The sequence below is a fragment of the Alosa sapidissima genome, chromosome 23 (genome assembly GCF_018492685.1).
Source record: "Alosa sapidissima isolate fAloSap1 chromosome 23, fAloSap1.pri, whole genome shotgun sequence".
In the NCBI taxonomy this organism is placed as follows: Eukaryota; Metazoa; Chordata; class Actinopteri; order Clupeiformes; family Clupeidae; genus Alosa; species Alosa sapidissima.
In genome coordinates, this window is record NC_055979.1 from 21,452,140 (window position 1) to 21,472,702 (window position 20,563).

At 43.8% G+C, this 20,563-nt stretch overlaps 2 protein-coding genes across 7 annotated transcripts in view; one reads left to right on the forward strand and one right to left on the reverse strand.

Moving 5' to 3' along the window:
• rfx3 (regulatory factor X, 3 (influences HLA class II expression)) overlaps positions 1-11,126 on the forward strand; it is a 35,729-nt gene extending 24,603 nt beyond the window's left edge. For all 5 annotated transcript variants that reach the window (XM_042079867.1, XM_042079868.1, XM_042079864.1 and 2 more), the window contains 7 exons: positions 137-291; positions 752-849; positions 1,264-1,413; positions 3,803-4,011; positions 4,420-4,573; positions 5,546-5,588; positions 6,087-11,126. In XM_042079867.1, coding sequence (XP_041935801.1) covers positions 137-291; positions 752-849; positions 1,264-1,413; positions 3,803-4,011; positions 4,420-4,573; positions 5,546-5,588; positions 6,087-6,397 — 1,120 coding nt within the window. In that variant the 3' untranslated portion in view covers positions 6,398-11,126. The remainder of the gene's footprint in view (positions 1-136; positions 292-751; positions 850-1,263; positions 1,414-3,802; positions 4,012-4,419; positions 4,574-5,545; positions 5,589-6,086) is intronic.
• Positions 1-20,563, reverse strand: part of smad4a (SMAD family member 4a) — a 38,576-nt gene that overhangs the window by 6,974 nt on the left and 11,039 nt on the right. Inside the window, exons 11-12 of one of the 2 annotated variants that reach the window (XR_006026694.1) lie at positions 18,254-19,266; positions 8,766-8,768 (exon numbers count right to left, since the gene is read on the reverse strand). Coding sequence is in view for 1 of the 2 variants with exons in the window: in XM_042079869.1 (XP_041935803.1) it covers positions 19,055-19,266 (212 nt within the window). In the remaining variant the exon portion in view is untranslated. Of the gene's footprint in view, positions 1-8,765; positions 8,769-17,906; positions 19,267-20,563 lie in introns of those variants that run through there. The other variant, XM_042079869.1, reaches the window with a different exon arrangement.

Below are 20,563 nucleotides of genomic sequence, written 5' to 3' on the forward strand. Positions count from 1 at the left end.
TTGTATGTATATAAAAAAACAGTTTGGTACAGAACACCACAAGAATGAGTACAGTACATTCCATGGAGGGTCTTAACCTCTTATTACTAATGGTCTCTATTTATTACTTATTGTGTGTGTGTGTGCGTGTGTACAGTGGGGTGAGTGAGATCGAGAGCCGTCTGCCGCGGACCACGCTGCTACTGCTCTGCAGGAATGAGACGGTGCTGAAGTGGATGAGTGCCTGCGACCACCTCATGTACCAGGTCCTGGTGGAGATACTCATACCAGATGTCCTCAGGCCTATACCCAGTGAGTCACGTACAAACATAAACAAACACACACATGCGTACACTCCTACCCTGCCACATGGACTCATTAAAGTCTCATTAGATATGGAGATCATGCCAGATATCATCAGACCTACTGTATCACATGGGCTACTCTGAGTCATACAAACACATGCCACCTTAGCCTCAGTTTCACATGGTGTACCGTAATATCTAAAGCACTGTTAACTCCATCTGATCCATCTTGACCCTGTAGATCAAACAAAAATAATTATTTAGGATTAAACAAAAAGTCCTACGCTTTAAAAGTCATTCCAAACGGCCAATGTTCAAACAAAGACCTGTCCTACTAGTACTGCATGTCTCCTGGACCAGAGGACTAGTCAGACGTGCTCTCCATCACATGCTGGCTCAGGGCTCAGTCCCACTGCACACCTGCCAGTGCTCTCATTCTTGGCCTCCTGTCCCCCCTCCTCCTCCAGGTGCCTTGACTCAAGCCATCCGCAACTTTGCCAAAAGCCTGGAGGGCTGGCTCAGCACGGCCATGAACGCTGTGCCCCAGAGGATGGTCCAGGCCAAGGTCAGTGTCGGCCGTCTCCCAACCCTGCTCTTGGTCAGCCAGTCGCAGCTGCTTTACCTGTTCACTTGGTCTGGTCTGTGTATGGTGTGGCTCTCTATCTCATGCCAGACAGCCGTCTGAGTGGGATTTGTTTGCAATCTGTCCTGGCTATCATTGAGATCTGAGTTGCTTATTTACAGTGTCTGTTCAATGTTAGGTCAGTTTTACTCTCATGCGCTCTGTAAGGTCTGTGTTGCTGTGGCTTATTGAACTGTACATCTATAGATAGACATATAGCTCAGCCCAGTAGAGGCCAACAAAGTGTGTGTGTGTGTGAGATATGGTGTTATCAGTTGTTGGGTTGTCTATGCAGCTCGCGTGTCTCCAGCGCTAGGCGAAAGTCTAATGTGTGTACGGCTTTTCCTTCGGCCACAGGTGTCGGCTGTGAGTGCCTTTGCGCAGACCCTGCGCAGGTACACATCCCTGAACCACCTGGCGCAGGCGGCGCGCGCCGTGCTGCAGAATACCTCGCAGATCAACCAGATGCTGTCCGACCTCAACCGAGTGGACTTCGCCAACGTGCAGGTCAGTTCTACACCCCCCGGTTGTATGTGTAGGGCATGCGGTGTGTGTGGACCTGGAGACATTGTTTGGATAGTGCCCAGGCTCTTTGAATGTGTGTGAACCAGTGTGTAGTAGTCACTATATTATGTTATATTATAAGGCCAAAATATATATGAAGAATGTATAATTGAATCATGATTTCCACGGTTGTCAAACTGGGGTACGCGAACCCCTAGGGGTACGTGGACTGATTTCAGGGGGTACGCGAAAAAAGATCTAAGTCATATGCCTTTTCAAACGTTTTCTCTATCCCACGTTGGTAACTTAAGTTCCGCATTTGCACGGCACATTTAAAAACTTATTTTCTCCGCATTAACAAAATATTCGAGAGTGGACACAGAGAAGGTAAACAGCGTTTCTAAAACTATGGGTCGCGAAGACATGCCAGGTGGGGCGCGAACTGATGTGAAAAACAGGAGTTTTTTTTTTTTTTTTTTTTTTTTTTTTTCTGTAGCCTACAGTAGGCCCAGGTAGCACCCGATGCGCAATGGACGCACTGTGTTATTCATAGGGAAGCGCTCGTGTCAAGGCAGCTTAGTTAGTCCCGACCTGAATGAGATTTTGAACGAGGTTGTGAGAGTGGTGAATTTCATCAAGACCCGGCCCTCAAAAGCGTGTCTATTGTCCGCACTCTGAGAGGAGATGGGAGCTGACCAAAAGGCTGTACTGTTTCACAGCGAGGCAAGGCTTTCCCGAGGTAAAGTGCTGTCGCGTGTTTGAGCTCCGAGTCACCTCTTCTTGGAGGAAGAGCGCATGTTTGAATCTGCAAGCACATTCACTAATGAACATTTCTTGACGAAGCTGGCCTATCTTAGCGATATATTTGGAAAGCTCAATGAGTTAAAGGTGAACTTGGCAACTATTTCAACGTAATAAACCCGTTTAGAAATCATTTGGATGGTTAAATGACCTGTTCCGGTGAAAATGGTGACTTTCCCCGCTGCGCCTAGCGTCCCCAGGCGGAAAACCAACCTTGCAACATTGAGACTACCGTCCCGGAAAGAGAAGTGAGAAACAAGAAACTCGTTTTAAATCGTGTTTCTTACCTTGTAACATTCACATAGTTCTACCAAACTTATGCTAACTGTTCGCTAGCTTGTAAACAAATCCATGTGCTTTATCGTTACCTTTTCCCACAGTTTGAAAAAGCATAATGCACAATTTATCCAGCAAAGGGGGAAATCCTGCCAAGTTTCCCTTTAAATCTCCAGTTACAAGGCAAAGACAAGCACCTAGCAGATAAGATCACTGCATTCAACAAGACGATTGTGTGTGAGATGAGGTGCAGATCTATTCAAAATCATTATATTCAGCACATTTGTAGGCCTATCATATGTTGACTATTGATGAGATTTGTATCATATGTTTATGATCCTATTCCCGACAAAATTGATAAAAATAAATATTAATAAAACAATTTAAAAAAAAAACTTGTTAACAATTGGTGGTGTTGGGGGTACTCCGGAAGATCATAATGTCTCAGGGGGTACATGCCTGTTAAAGGTTTGGGAACCACTGATGATTTTATATCATATGTAAAAATAATGTAATTGATAAGTGAAATTATTATTATTATTATTATTATTATTATTATTATTATTATTATTCACAATATTTAGTGAATGAGTGGAGGTTCTAAACCAAGGGTATGTGATGTGTCCGTCTATCCTCAAGGCCTGTATTTGTGTGTGCGAGCAAAGCAGTGATGGCACGACATGGAGCTTGAGCGTGTCCATAATTTAAAGATCTCTGCTCATTTGCAAAACACCCCCCCACCCCCCTCTCATCAGTGCAGTGCCCAGAGCTAGCTCTCCCCTGTACAGTCATGGCCTGCAGCACTGCCTTGCTGGATCCCATGACTGACAGCCAGATCAGTGACCCTACTGGTTGTTTTTGTTCTTTCCCATCATCTTCTGCCTTTGAGACTATATAATATGGATTTCCCCTCAGAGAACGCACCGTATTCACAGCCACCTACATCCCAGAGGAAACCAGCTAAATATTGTGTGTGTGTGTGTGTGTGTGTCTGTGGTGTGTGTGTGTGTGTGTGTGTGTGTGTCTGTGGTGTGTGTGTGTGTGTGTCTGGTGTGTGTGTGTGTGTCTGTGGTGTGTGTGTGTGTGTGTGGGTGTGTCTGTGGTGTGTGTCTGTGGTGTGTGTGTCTGTGGTGTGTGTGTCTGTGGTGTGTGTGTCTGTGGTGTGTGTGTCTGTGGTGTGTGTGTGTGTGTGTCTGTGTGTGTGTGTGTGTGTGTGTGTGTCTGTGCGTGGTGTGTGTCTGTGGTGTGTGTCTGTGGTGTGTGTGTGTGTCTGTGGTGTGTGTGTGTGTGTGTGTGTGTGTGTGCGTCTCTCCAGGAGCAGGCCTCGTGGGTGTGCCAGTGTGAGGAGGGCGTGGTGCAGCGCCTGGAGCAGGACTTCAAAGCCACACTGCAGCAGCAGAGCTCCCTGGAGCAGTGGGCCGCCTGGCTGGACAACGTGGTCAGCCAGGTGCTCAAGCCCTACGAGGACCGCGCCAGCTTCCCCAAGGCCGCGCGCCAGTTCCTGCTCAAGTGGTCCTTCTACAGGTACGGTGCGGGGGGAGCGCTGGAATGGGAGATGAGGAAAGGTGTGGAGAGTGATGTTAGCACCACTAGGAAGGGAAATGCATTGCAGCCACATGTTTTAGAGGGTAGGTCTTAACATTGAGACCGTTGTTGCTGAGTCTCAGTAGATGTCGCCAGAGAATCATCCGTTGTCCTAGGGACGCAAAGCAAAACTGTTGACTTCCAATCTGAAAAATCGAAAATGATATCAAGCAGCAAATAGGAATAGCTATGAAGCGGAACACACACACACATCAGTGATTTCTCATCTTTTGCTCAACCTCTTTGTGATGGTCGAAGTAATGAAGCCATAGGGACCGAGTTCACCTTGAGTCCAGCAGACAGATGTAGCAGATGGTCATCTCTGCTCTCTCTCACCCTGTCCTGCAGCTCGATGGTGATCCGGGACCTGACCCTGCGCAGTGCGGCCAGCTTCGGCTCCTTCCACCTGATCCGCCTGTTGTACGACGAGTACATGTTCTACCTGGTGGAGCACCGCGTGGCCCAGGCCACTGGGGAGACCCCGATAGGCGTCATGGGAGAGGTGAAGATCGGACACACACACGCACACACACATATATATATATATATATATCACACACATTCACATGCACATATACAGTACATTCTTGCAGATACTCACTCTATGAAGTGAGTAGCACTGTAAATATTTGTTTTCTGTTTACACCATTTCTCTTAACTCCCTGAAAACATGCAGCTTTTTGAATCTAGTGTTTTTGTTCTTTCCCATCATCTTCTGCCTTTGAGACTATATATAATATGGATTTCCCCTCAGAGAACGCACCGTATTCACAGCCACCTACATCTCAGGGGAAACCAGCTAAATATTTCAAGTAGAGTATTGCAGACTCTGCCCTTAGATGGCAAGAACATAAGGAGCCAGTGGAGTGTGTGTGTGTGTGTGTGTTTACATATGCTCACATATCTCTCCCTCTCTCTCCTCCCATCTCATTCTCTCTGTGTGTGGTGTGTGTGTGTGTGCGTGGTGCAGCTTTCCTAATGTGTTTTGAAAACATAAATCCAATGTGAAATTGAATCTAATTGTCTAATACTAATGCACAACTATATCCCTAAAACTACACAAAATAATTGTTTGTGTTGAGATGGATCACACATGAATATTAATCCATGTACATTCATATTTATGCATGTGTGTGAGCTCCTAGGAGATGGCTCACATGCATCAAGGATGTATACACATACAGTACATATGCTTACCCAGACACAGAAACCTTGTGTACAGCTCAGTGTGTGTCCGCTAAGAATAGGATTCCAGCTGGGAGGACCGATTCCGTTTCTTCTGTGAACAATATATTCCTGCGTTGAATCATTATGCACACACACATCCAGTACTCGCACAGCACCTGTCTGACAACAACCCCCATCAGTAGCTTACCGCACCGCATGGAAGTACAGCTGCCATCATGAGGGGACCCTGAAATCTGATCATATCAACGCTCTTATTTTCTTTCCTCCCTCCCTCCCTCTGCTGCAGTGTGACCAGCTGAACGCCATGTCTCCCAACATGATCGACAAAGGTGAGCACACACACACACACACACACACACACACACGAGTCTTAAGTCTCCTTGTGCTGAGGGGATGTGGCAGGTCCAGGTTGAGCGTGTCGAAGCCCCACTGTTTTAGCTGCTGTGCAGTAGCTCAAATGTGTGACATGTTTTAACTCTTGCTACCGTGCCTTGACTCACAGTCCACTGATTTGACCCGATACTGTAATAAGCCATAGCACCAGATAAGAAGCTTTCCATTCAAGATGTCTGGCACAGAACAGCTAGCAGAGCTTTTACTCTCCGAACCCGAATAGTGTCTCTCTGGTTCTTTGATCTACATTTTATGTATTCTATGCCATATCATTCTAATATGATTGGCCATTAATCCAGAGGTGTAATAGAGCCCAATATATTAATAATATGGTCCTGGGGTGAAATTAGCACTATTATATAGAATATACATTTTCTATCTGATAATTTGACTTTTTGCTTGGGCCTTTTTGATGGTGGTGCGTCTGTTTGCAGATGAGGTGAGCGAGATGGACAGCGACCTGGACGATGACCTGGACGAGAGCGGCGAGCCGCTGGCTAAGCGGGAGAAGGCCGAGTCGGAGGTGGAGCCCGAGGTCATCCAGGTGCTGCAGGTGGGCACCATGGAGGACGGCAGCAGCGCTGTGGTGGGCATGCTCAGCTCGCTGCCCGCCCCGGGCAGTGCCGCCACGGCCACCATCATCCCGGCCGAGCACATCCTGCCCCCGCCGCTGCCACTGCCGCCCGGCGCCACCAGCACCATCCGCCACTGCAACAGCGCCGGGAACAGCTTCGCCCCTGTGTGAGGGCGCATGAGGGGGAGCGGCGCCGGGGGGTCAAGCCAACCTCCTGCCTCCTCCACCTTCCCTTCTCCTCCTCCCTCCTCTCCAAGCGCTCCCCCCTCGATCTCTCATCCTTTTCTTTGTTCGTCTTCAGCCTTCTCAGTCTCTTTGTTTTGTACATGCTTTGGTTTTCATGTTCTCTCTCTGCTGTGACGCCGAGAGGTCTTTCCTCTTGCCTTATCAGGAGGTCGTTGATGATGATGATGATGATGATGATGGGGTGGGGGGGGGGGGGGTTGCAGTCTCTATTAGATGCTGTGAATGAAGATAGATGCTCTTGACTGAGAGGGGGAAAATGAGCAAAGGAGGAGATGGCAAATGGGATGATGAGGCCCAACACCTCCTCAGCCACACAAGCTGAGGGAGAGGAGAGGCAATGTGTTGCTCCCTTAAGTTTAGGAACACTCCGACATTCCATTAATACTGAAATTCGGAACATTCCATCCTGTCGATAATATAGAGCTCAAATCCAAGTCACCAAGTCTGAAAAGAACAAAAGATTTGATTTGACTGTTTTGGTTTTTGAGAGAACGATTAGTTGGTGTTTTTGTTTTTTTTCCCCCAACACACTGTTATTAATGCTGAAGTTTTGTTATCACTGTTCAAATGTGATCATGTTTTATCAGTTTGTGCAAAAACAAAAACAAGGTCGTTTGCCAAATATTTCACTTTCGACCCCCCCCCCCCACTCTTCCTTTCTCTTGGTTTGGCATTGTGTCTATTTGGCAAGTGCTATCTTCACTCTGCGTATTTTTGCTGTGCTGCTAAAGCTGTCAGACAGGTTGTGAGATGGCACTCGTACCTACGCCGTTCTTGCATTGTGCCACGTCCATTGCGTGGGATGCCGTTCCAAATGCCTTCTGTTCGCTAGGCTCAGTCGCTTCGTAGTTTTCTATAGGCGTTTGTTTTCTACCGGATGTCTTATTGTTCTGTATTGCTGTGTTGTGACACTTGTAGATTTTGTGTTGTCTTCTGTTTTTGTGTTCTGCCTTCTTTTTTCCGGATTGGACCAAATACAGAGGAAGTGATGCGTTGTTGTTGGAGACGAGGTTCTTTAGAGAGGGTTTTTGTTGTTGTTGTTGTTGTTGTTGTTATTATTACCATTTGTTCCTCTCGCGCCCGTGCCGTGCTGTAGAACCGAGCGAATGTCAGGGACCTTGTGTACCTCGGGTTCATCACAGTGCCTTAACCCAGCCACCGCACGCCATCTCTGTCTGCCCAGTGACTGGGCCGTCATCTCCACGCTGGCATCAGCATCCCATGTCGGTGGAGAGGAAGGTTTGGACGCTTTTTCCTTTCTTTGTGTCAAATCATGATTTTAATGAGATTGGATTTTTCTCATAATTAGTCTGACGGTTAATATTTTTAGGTCATACTACTACTTAACGCTGATGCCTGTCCACTATTTGCCTCGTCTTTGACCTGTGTGAGATGCCTGAGCCTGGCTAACTGTGTGTGTGTGTGTGTGTTTGTGTGTGTTTGTTTGTATTGGGCTTGTATGCGTTTTTGTTTCGTTCTTTTTGTCCCTCCCCTGAGTCCGTAGTGCCCTCTTGTGACCCTACCTCATGCCAGTGGTGCCCACCCCTCACACCATTTCTCATCCTCTTCTGTCACCCTAGGCCTGTTCTTTGTGTGCTTCACAGTAAATACCTGTACAGAGGACCAAAAGTTGAGATTTTCTATGATATATATATATATATATATATATATATATATATATAGCTATATAAATATATAGATATTATAATTCACAGGCAAATTCTACTGAAAACACAACAGATGCATTTTCTGTTTAATTTTTTTTTTAACCATAGCTTTTTCTAACATAAGCCGTTAACATGCAGTTGATGGCATTGACATTTGCTCACACACACCCTTGCCATACACACACACTTAAAGGGACTGTCAGTCAGAGAGTTAGCATCATGTTGATACTTCTTAGCTTAAGCTAGCTGCTGACAGATTTGAGTGGAAGTGGAAGTCTGCCTTTGCTGTGGTGGGTCAGTGGTGACCAAGGGCGGCTGGGTTGACCAAGTGCTCACGACCCACCTCCCTCACTGCGCTCTTAAGATGTGATCTTTTGAATGTGTGGCCAGCAGTCTTTAGGGACTGTAAGTTAGTTGTATACTTGACCTGTTCTTTGATCGGTGTTACACAAATTAGATTAAAAAACAAAAACACTTCAACACCGTTATACTTGGCGTAAGACGTATGATGAACTGGAAAAAAAACCTTACTACTGACCATTTTCCTTTAATAGAGGAGTTTTTTTTTTTGTTGTTGTTTTTGTTTGTATGTTTGTTTTCTCAATCAGGAGAGCTGTCTGCACAACCGCCTTGAGTTCTGTGTCTGTTTGATTGATTGTTATCCATACAGGAATGTTGTATTCACTTGAAATGTATATTTATGTTTAACGATGGGAGTAAGACTACTGGACTGAGATGAGTTTCTCACTTATGTGACAAAGCATTTTTATTAATAACCACTACCCCAAGAAGAATCTACATTTTTATCCACTAAGGCCACATTCGTTTGTGACACTTTTTTTTTTGTCTTTGAAAAGTAGTGGTAATTCTGTGAGCGCACAAAGTTTATGAAGATCTCTATGAAACAAGATGCTCCTAAATGCAGCTTTGAATTAATGACCAAATGGATCATGATCATCATAATGCCTTGCGAAGTAGGACTTGTTGTATTTATCATCAAATGGAGGTGCAGTTTGTTTGTGTGTGTGTGTGTGTGTGTGTGTGTGTGTGTGTGAGTAGTTTCACTTTCAGTAGGGGTCACAAAGCCCTGAAGAACTACTGAACTGTCCAGCCACTGTGCAGCGAAAGACAACTCGTCAGTTGTTCTCTGATGTTCACATGGAAAAACTACTGCTGTAAATTTGTGTGTCCAATCTGCAAACGGTTATTAGAAATGAATTGTTGGATATGAGCTGATTTTTAATTTTGTTTTGTACTGATTATGTGCATTAGACTCCTGAAAGTGCTTTTTATTGGTATTGCATGCCTTTCTTTTTGTGCTGCTAGAAAATCATGACTTTCATTTTGTTAGTTGTTTTTTTTGTTTTGTTCTTTTCTTTCTCAAACATGTGCCAGACAGTGGAGAACAAGCATAAAGCTGGCAGCCTCAGATAGCCTGACTGCTGCAGGAATCCTAGTCGGACTTCTCTCTCATTAACACTGGCTCTAAGTTCAATGTGAAGATGACGCCTCATAATTAGCATTTATGGAAATCTGATGTTGGGGGTGGGGGGGGGGATTGGCCGGCTCTTTTTTTTTGTGTTGTGGCACTTGTCTTGTAATGGACTACAATTCCAGCAGGCATGTTTTAATTTGACACTTCTCTATTCTTTCCTCAATGTTAAAGAAGAAAACACACAAACACACACACTACATGTGGAAATCAATGCAATGCAAGTTTTTCGACATCTCAGCAACATATCAAATACCCATTTAGCAAACTGCAACCCAAGAGCAGGCTCCTCCGATCGCAAGGCGCTGCCGCTCCTAGCGTCCGTGGCAGGCAGCTCGAGGCGAGCGGAGACCCCAGTGCCTTTGATTCTCACCCTCGCCTCCAGGACCAGAGAGAACTGCCTGCTGCCAATACCAACACCTAGCCCAGCCGCCGCCCAGGGACCTGCAGCCTGCTTGGTGGACTGGGATAAGGACAGTACGGGGCACCACAGCCAGCCAAGCCCCAGAGTGCAGGTACAGTTCCCCCACTCACCCACCTACCCAGCCACCCGGCCATGAGGTGCAGGTCAGCCTGTGGTAGTAGGCGTTTGACCTTAAGCAGCAGTGTCAGTGGTGGATGGCAGACATGTATGTGGTCTCTACCACTATCCGTGGGAAACACCATTCAACCCCTCCACAGAGGAAAAAATGTTCTGGACACCCTTGATGGTGCAAACTGAACTGGGATATGCCAATAAGGCCACTGCACTATCAACATCAAGACCAGTTCTGAAAATCTTTTTTTCCCCCTCCTTTCTTTCTAGTGTTTCATTTTCTTCTCTCTCTATAATTTAATGGAAGTGGTATGCTTGCATTGTCAAGTTTCTGTGTCCGGGAATATTTTTAAGTGCCATTTGACGGTTTACTTAGTGAGTGGTTGCCCGCGGTAGCGCATTCTAATGCAAGCACAAGCATTATGACACTCTGGGAGGGCCTTGTGAGGTCATCCCACTTCCCCTTCCAGAGACTGTCTTAGTTGTAAATATAAAGATAAAAAAAATGAAAGGTTATTTATTTACAGTCTCCTTCTTTAACTGTCATAATGACTGTTTAATTTTTTTGTCCTTCACATATGTTGGCAAGTGTACATTGTGATTTTTTTTTTTTTCCTCTCTTCTGGTTTTTGGATTATGTATGGTATTTTGCATACATATGGATCTTTTTCTTTTATTCTTTTTGTGTGTTGTTCCAAGTTACCTCTTAGTATATTATATCCTCTGAGAATTGGTAAGAGCTAACCGATATGTGTAGAGTGATTTGTATTGTGTATTTTACATAAAAGGATAACAAACTGGGGAACTTTTATATTTATAAAGGCATATATTAACATTTAGTGTGTCGTTGAGGAAAATATAGGAAATATTAAAGACACATGTAGTTTGTTTTTCTGAATATTTCAGACTTGAGCTCAGGCTAGCTTATTAGTGTTGTTTTCTTAAAATCTGTGGCTTGTCTTTCAATTAATAAACATTTTTCTTGTTGAAAGTAACTTGGTATGGTAATAACTGGTGTCCTTTCAAATTAATTGCTTCACCTCCGCACATTATTAACTTAACACTCTCAACAGAGCATGGGTGCCAATTATGAATTTCCACAAAAACATTCACCTCTGGATGAAAACATTTGATAACAGTCCATTTTCTTTTAGTTGACTATCATTATTTTTGTTTTAGACAGATGATTCAGGCATCAGGTGAAATTGGCAAAACTGAAAAGCAGGTCAGTTTCCGTAGCTTTAACATTAGTCATTACTAAAACCACCCTGATGTTTCTACAAAGTTTTAGTAAGTGGAGACTGCACTAAATGCTTTTAGTGACAGAAAATCATTAACCATTTTCATGAATGTGCCTAAGCTGTGTGCAGCTCACTCTGTTTCAAAGGTGCGCAGTCAAGATTTTCCTTTAATCTTGAGGTGACATAACCTGTATGAGTCATAGAAAAAGAACAAGCAGGAATATATCACTGTAAATATTTGCACACGTATCCTCACATATCATTTGTTCCGTGCAAATCTATTTTCTGACACTTTAGAAATGCCTGCTTGCCCTGAAAAATCGTTGGTATGGCATCGTCTGCAAAGGCACTTATTCTTCAGGGTACTGACAAGCAGCCTGGGAGTCTTTCATTTCTGGAGCACACTGCTCTTTCTTTTGAGGAAAAAAGATATTTTGGTTTAGGTCTCGTGGGTCATCACTCCATCAGTGCTGCATTCTTCAGAGGAGATACCCACAATACATAGATGAAATGCAGCAAGGTGCCTTAGGGCCAATATATTCAGCTGCGTCTTTGGGGAAAATATGGCATTTTGGAATAACATGCTGAAACGAATCATCATAGTGACATTTTTCCTCACACAGTTAAGCAAGCAGCAGGAAATTCCTCAATGTCTGCAAGAACATCTGATACTGTTGACGTGAATTTAAAGAACACCTCTGAATCTTCAATACACACCTGTACACTGAAACACTGACCATGCCCTTGTCTGCAATCAGATGGTGTCCCATGATCGTGTGCCCAGATTTGGCTTTAGGGCTGTGAAGACTTTTTGATGCGTGCGGTGTCCTGAAAGGGAGAAGCAAGAGCTGAGGGTTTGTTTGAAGAGTCGCTAGTTCTGTCACATTTTTCTCGGCCTTGAAAACTTTTTCATAATGGTGTTGCCTCCTTCGATGTTGGGTCTTAGCACTGCCTGTGTCTTCCTGTTGATGTGGGGGCTGCATCTGTGGATTTTATCCTCACTCACGTTCCCTTCTCAGAGGGTACTGAAGGACCACATACCCATCTCAAAAAACCAAAGGAAATGTAGAAGAAAGAAAGAGGAAAAACACAAAACAACTGACACACTGAGCATACTATAATGGACTTTTGCTAACAGGCATCACAAGGAGAGCTTTCCAAGGACTCAGATTGGTAATATATCTTCCCTGCTCTTCTGTGGCGGGAGAGGCACAGCACAAAGAAACAATTAGCATATGTGATACACAAGGGCAATGCTGAGCAGAGCAAAACCAGACATATTCACAACATAAAAAAGAATGTTAAGTGCAAAAGGCATGTACAAGGTCAGAGCAGTACATGTGAATATGCTGCCTTGTTGGGGGCCTAGCAGCGAAGCTGCTCAGGCACCCATTGAGTTACTAGCTTTCCCTATTATTATACTTGTCATTGAAGTCTATGGCAACTAAGGGTGTCACGATCGAAATTACATCTCAATCTCGAACTTCGAACTTAAAAGTAGAATCGACGATGCAGCCACACCCCCAACAGAGAGGGTTAAAGCAGAGAGGGTTAGAGCAGAGCGAGAGGCGCAAACGTTCGACAATTTCCGCGTTCGATTATTGCAAGGGGGAGGGGGGAAAATCCTCTTTATGCAGACCAGAGTAAACCCCAACCCTCGCTGCACTAATGTCAATGTAGATTTGTGGAATTTTACCAATAAAATGGTCATTATGTCTTTCTGGATTTGTTGGAGGGTTTTTTGGAAAATTGTGTCAATCTGTAAGCGTTTGGGATCATTTCAAGCCTAAAAGTGTAATTTTTTAGCGTTCGGATTTGTAATAAAATAACTTAATATGAGACCATGCTGCTGCCAGTTACTGTCCGGTTGTTAGCATGCTAGCTAGCCTCTTAGCTAAGGTAACATTTTAAACAGAGAAGTGTAATTTCTTTGAAATGACAACTAGCTGAATAACATTACTGACATTAGTTAAAGTGGATAATTTATACTCAAGTGAATTTGCAACAGTATATTAAGTTTAAGCGAAGTCCTTCAACTACTAGTCACATGTTGGCGCATAGCTGTATTGCCATCCATTTGTATAGCATTTTAAGCTTGCGTTAGCTAGCTAGCTAGCTCGGTTCACATGATTAATTCAATTATTCATATCATGTCCTAAAGAATGATTCATTGGTATCATACATGATTATAGACAATAATACTGTGAACACAATTATGTTTATCTGTTCTTATTGCTTATTAAGAGAGAAAGTTTATTTAGTGACGTAGGGTGACACTCCCACTTATGCAGACCGGTCCCGTTTTGCTCCCATAGTAACGAATTACGTTGCTCTATCTTGCTAGTAATCAAGGATCTTTGCCCCCAATGTCACGTCCAGCATGTATGTCAAGACGCACAAACACACATGCACCTGTTGAACTGCAGCGTCAACACTTTAGGCTGCTACCGAAATCAAAGCCCCTCTTGCTACTTTGAAATCACCGGTGTGGAAGTATTCGTTCATTCACGTCAATTAAAACTAACTTAGCCTACTCAACTTAGCAAGTGAAAAGATGATCTAGTTACAGTCCAAAGTTACCTTAAGGCTTAAAATGCACATTGATAAGTACATATTCCGTGAACAATAACCTTGGGTCTTTTCGGAGCGTGCTGAAACAATCAAATTAACATTCTGTGTTGTTTCATTCCACTATGTTCACATCTCTGTTTTAGCCTAATGTTAGTTCTGTTTACAATAAGGGGAGAACTTAGCCTAGAAATCTAGACGCGCCCCTAGCGGCTGCCAGGGCTAGTCTAACAACCGTTGGCTTGTGAGCTCCAGAAATCGAAACTTAATCAGGCCAATGAAATCGTGTATAGAGTCGGGCATAGGTGGGCTTAACATAATGATTGATGGCAGAGTTGCAACGTTTGGCTTGAATTCCCTGCTACTTGAAAACAAATAAGATGGATGTTGCTGCTGGCGAACAGTGTGACACGAGTTAAGCTTTTATTAAGTTGGCAAACGTTTGAACTAGCTCCGCTGGTGGGAAACACATGGGACTCATAGCGCTGCCGCTGTCCTATTGCGTGCAGAGGGATTTTGAAAGACAACTGATTATCCCGCCCCTCGGACTGAGCACTGCGAACGGTGAGTGCCCAGACCCTACATTTTAATGTGGGTCAGGCTAGGGAGAACTGCCACTCTCGGATAACCCCCGGTTTCTGAACTGGTTGCAGTTCCTTCTGTGGTTCCACATGAGGGCGCTCGTCCACGAGCACAGAATGCATGGAGGTCTATGGAGCTGTACCCCTCAAAATCCACTCGGGATATAATTTTTTTTTTAAAGTAATTTGAATATTGTATTCGAAAGGGGAGGCAAAGAAAATACACTTGGTTGAGTATTATATTTTAAAAAGTCACTTAATTGTTCTAAAAAGCCTTTCAAACGTGTCAATGACGTCATTCATTAGCACAATGCTAGCGTGTTATGGGCAACAACGACCCAACCTGTAAGAAATCAAAAAGACATAAGTACTCGTTCATTCAACTTTTGACCTATAACCCAATAGACAAACTACAATCAAATCTGAGATTTGTCAACGACAATCAGGTGAAAGAGACAAATTTAGCCGTCTAGCTCCATTGACTCCCATTCATTCTGCACTCGTGGCGATCGCCCCCAGTGGAACTCTGGTGGAACTGCAACCAAAATTCGGTACAATGGGACTTAAAGGAGAATTCCGGTGTGATATTGACCTAAAGTGTGTTGAAACATGATACCGAGTGTGAACGTATGTCTCATAGCCCATCTCGGCTTGTCCCCTGCACTCCAAAATCTGGCGCTAGTTAGCCGATGCTACAGGTTCAACAAGGGATCAGATTCCAAAAATAATTCAGTGGAAATGCATGGATTCCAGTTGCTGCTACTGGAAGAAACTGGAATCCATGCATTTCCACTGAATTATTTTTGGAATCTGATCCCTTATCATACCTGTTCATTCTTACTCGTTGCTCGACTTATCGTGACTAAATTCAAGATGGCTGCAAACGCTAAACTTTGTGAAGATACTGTCTGTATAAATCGTCTTGTAAGTAAACTACCAGTGCTTTTTCAAAGTTCTCAATGTCTCGTTTTAAATGTCAGGGCCCTCGGAAGTCTACCAATGAAGTGTGGAGATACATTGAGCCTCGTAAATGGTGTAAAACAGTGATTTATTTGCATGGCTAGCCTGATGCCGAAGCACCACCATTGAAAAAGCTGTTGGTAGCATCGCTAACTAGCGCCAGATTTTGGAGTGCAGGGGACAATCCGAGATGGGCTATGAGACATACGTTCACACTCGGTATCATGTTTCAACACACTTTAGGTCAATATCACACCGGAATTCTCCTTTAATACGGAGAGGCCAGGCCCTCCGTAGACGGGCTCTGGTTTACATTACAACCTCGCGGTTGGAATGGATTCAAAATAAAAAGCTGTTTCAAAATAAAAGCCCCCCGAAACAGAAAAGGCAAAGGCCAAAAAGAGTAAATAACATATAAGGAATGCATTAATAGTAATATTTAAAAAAAGATCGAAAATCGAATCGAATCGTGACTTTAAAATCGAAAATTACATCGAATCGAGGATTTGGAGAATTGTGACACCCCTAATGGCAATCCATAGAACGCCTGGCTAAAAAGTGCAGATTTTTTGGCAGAAAGTTTCGGGACACTCCACTGACCACTCACGCTCATTTACGGATCTCTAAACCCAGCCATCTAGCGCCACCAACAGGTCAAAGTTTGGCCGAAAATTGAACGGCTGGGTCTAAAGTTATGAAATTCAGCGCACTGATTCAGGACCGTCCCATGATCACGCTCACCAATTTGCAGAACTCTATGCCCAACTCTAGCGCCACCAATAGATCGAACCTGGATTGCATTCACGCATGTGACCATTGAACGGTGCGTCCGATTTTCACAAATCAGGCACTGTTGGAATCCCTGGACCGACCAATTCAATGTCTCCTATTACGTCACTTTCCGTCATATTGGACCTCCGCCATGTTAGATTTAGTCCAAACTCTATGAAAAGTTTCAGCGGTTACAAATTTCAGCCGATTTTTGCAGAACTTGGCGGAGATGATCTTCAGACCGAGCCGCACAAACAATACTTGTCAGATTTTTAAATTTCAAGTTTATTTGCCCGTGACAGCCAATCAAATATGGTGATGAAGCCGCCAAACAGGAAGTGAGCTCTTATCTCAGCAAGGCTTTGATATATAAAGTCCAAACTTGGCAAGGGGATTTGTTAACTGATTGTGATGACACACTAGGAAATTGGAATCATTTGGCCTCTATAGGGGGCGCTGCAATACAGGAAGTGAGCTCATATCTCAGCAATGCTTTGATGTACAAACTTCAAACTTGGTATAAGGACTTGGTACATGATTGTGAGGACGCACTAAAATTGGCATCATTTTTTTGCCTCTATAGGGGGTGCTGCAATACAGGAAGTGAGCTGTTATCTCAGCAACGCTTTGATGTAGAAAGTCCAAACTTGGTATAGGGACTTGGTACCTGATTGTGAGGACGCTCTAGGAAATTGGCATCATTTGGCCTCTATAGGGGGTGCTGCAATACAGGAAGTGAGCACGTATCTCAGCAACGCTTTGATGTATGAAGTCCAAACTTGATATAGGGACATAGTAGCTGATTGTGAGGACATGCAAGAGAAGTGGTCTCATTTGGCCTCTAGGGGTGCTGTAATAAAGAAAGTGAGCTCACTTCTAAGCAATGGTTTGGTGTATGAAGTCCAAACTTGGTAGAGGGACATGGTAGCTGATTGTGAGAACGCACTAGGACATTGCTGTAATTTGGCCTCTAGGGGCACTGTAACAAAGTAAATGAGCTTATTCCTCAGCCGTTCTTTATCCAATTGCCATCAAACTTGCTGTGAGTGCTTGCTCATGCCATGACAGCGCCATTCACTGCACACTGCTAGGCCCCCACATTGCTGCTTGCAGCTATATTTTTACATTATTCTTGTTCTCAAACATATTTTCATTCTGCTTCTTGTCTCCTGGCATAAAGCTAGCTTGTGTCCACCTGAGTGGCTCTCTCAGAAGCTTGGTTATCATTCGGAAAGCTGAATAGTGAGCTTACAACGGCCCTCGGGAAAAAATAAAACACAACTTTAAACAATTTTAACTAATGAAAATGATCACATCAGCACTCAAGACATTAAAAGGGAGTTTATATTTGGAACTAGAAATACATCCACACATAATTGGGCACTAGTATCTGAACATTGAATCAATGGATTAACCTTGTTTATATTCCATCAGTACTTGTCATTTGAACCATAAGACAAGTATTAAGGAGATATGGATTAAAATAACCATAATTATTGTTTTGTATTTTCTTTGCTTTGAAGAGCCATACTCAACATATTTTTTGACACGCATAATGCCTAGTACGTGTCCTTACCTAAATGAGCTTTACAAAAAAGATGTAAGTCCACACAAGCGCAAAAGGCTTCAGACTAGGAGAGGCATGGCATGTCTTTATTATAAGACTATTTACAAGCCAAAAGTTGACACTGGAGAGTAATACAATACAAAGGATAAAGTGCTATTACAAACCTAGACAGTAACCATCTAAAAAAAGATAGAAAGTCAAATGTTCACGAGTGACAGAGCGGTATTCCTCTGCTGGGGCGGAGTGTGTGTGGAGGAACCGTGAGATTTAAATTGATTGGAGTGTTTTCCCCAGTCCATGGATCAATGTAATCACCACACGGTATGAGAATCCAGCATGGTGAACGATGCTAATTAATGAAACTCCTGTTGAGAATTGTTTGCTGGATGACGCGCACACACACATGCAGGCACAAGCACACAAGCTTACCCCACAAAAAATAAAACTATAAAATAATTGTCTGTGCTGGGAGCTACAGTATACTGAAAACCTGATGTATGATTGGGTGATTTTCTAAGACTTTGTTAAAAGTATTCTCAGATTCGTCCTAAATGTCCTTATTTTGGTAAAAACATGCACACACACACGCACACACATACACACACTTCTGATTTCTGTTATAACTCTGATACACAGGCAGAAGCTACTATCCCTCCATTTTTGCAAACAAGATTTAAAAAGAATTCCATGCAATTCCAAGCCATCTTAGCGCTGTAAAACCTTAAGAGGACTTTTCTATAGGTATAAGTGAATTCTCCCTCCCTGGTCATCAAAAGAGCCATTTTTAAGGGATGTCCAGACGAAAGATGAAGAGGTGAAAGAACCTCTGTAAGAAGATGAAGAGATACCCAAATAAACAGTCATCATGATGAAAATTCTCCATAGCTGGCTTCTTGTATAAAAAAAAAAATAGAAAAAAAAGCATATAATACATTTGATTGTAATACTCAGGGTTCCTGCTTTCCCAAATGAGAACAAGTGATCTGAATGAGCGGTTTGTCTTCTAGCTCGCTCACAGTGCTGTTGGTGGTTATCCCTTTACATTTTAAAGTTTTTGTTCAACTCCACTAACTCTACGTAGCTGGAGGTTAGCCCACAGTTTGACGGGTCAGTCAGTCTCTGGAGGAGCTGAGGAGTTAGTCAAGGACCTGATGGTGGCCTAACGGATGCGGAGAGGAGGGATGGGGAGGTGGGCGGCTGTCAGTCCAGAGGCTGGGGGTCGGCGATGGGCATGGTGTGCAGCACCTCGTCCAGCAGCTGCAGGGCTCGGTGCAGGTGGATCTCGATCCAGCAGGGCGTCTCCTTGATGCTCTGGCGAGGGTAGTCGGGCCCCCAGCCCTTCACGAAGCTCATGCGCAGGATGCACAGGCGCCGCAGGTCGTCTACACCGATGCCCGCTGCAGCAGACAGACCTGAACAAACCACAAACAACAACACATTACCACCTGAAGACGATAACTATGCCGGTAATGGTAAAAATGTATCGCTCTAGCTAATGTGAATCATAACGTCCACACATAAACTGGAACAATAACAATGCTAATATCATTATAGTTACATTTGCATAGTAGTCGTAACGGCCCTATAGACTTCCACTTCCATGACATCATGCTGACAGACACTTCACATACAGGCGGCCACAGTACCACAGACTACATACATCATAGGGGATAATAGCCATTCCAAAGGCACAACAATGGCGTAAATGCACACATAACAGAGATAGGGATCTTATTTTTAACATCTAGGAGCTATGCACATAAGAGACATCCAAATGCTGCATCTGCAGCCCCCGATTTTTCCAGAAATGGTATGTTCTGATTCCCAGAACTACTTTTTAACCTGTGTATTTCTTGCTCTTGGTTGAGTGATACAGAAAATATACTCAAGTACTACACAAACTCAACTGCATAATAGGGCAATTTTTTATTCCCAAGAACTGGTATGTATGCATGTGATTCGCAGAATTCCTTTCAACCATTTCCTGCTATTAGTTCAGTGATAACACAGACAATGGCCAATATGCTTAAGCAATAAGTCCCGAGAGGTCGTTCTATAATCGTGAAAATAGCACAGCTGAGGGGTGTTGTTAGGCACGAAGCGAGCGAAGCTGAGTGCCGTTAAGCTATATGCTATATGCTATATTCACAATATATAACGGCCTCTCGGGGGTTATTGCTTTTATAAAACGGCTACCACATATAGGACATTAAAAATTGATACAAAATAAACAAATAATCATGAAATTTAAAAGCTATTTCATCTACAAATGTCCATTCTTCCGGAGTCCCCATAGAATAGTTCCACCGCTACTAGATTCTTACCAGAATTGTTGCTCAGCAACTTTGAATTTTAACTGTTCTGCATTCTAAGCGCATTAATATAGAACGAAATGCGGTCTGAGCCGCGCTATATCGCTATATTGGGGCAGCCGTGGCCTACTGGTGCGTAGGGTTGCCGGTTCGATCCCCGACCAGCAGGAAAAATGTGGGTGGGGGAAGTGGTTGAGAACTGCTCTCCCATGCCCACATCCATGGCTGAAATGCTCTTGAGCAAGGCACCTGCTCCCCGAGTGCCGCTGTAGCAAGCAGCTCACTGCTCCGGGTTAGTGTGTGCTTCACCTCACTGTGTGTTCACTGTGTGCTGTTTGTTCACTAATTCAAAGATTGGGATAAATACAGAGACCAAATTTCCCTCACAGGATCAAAA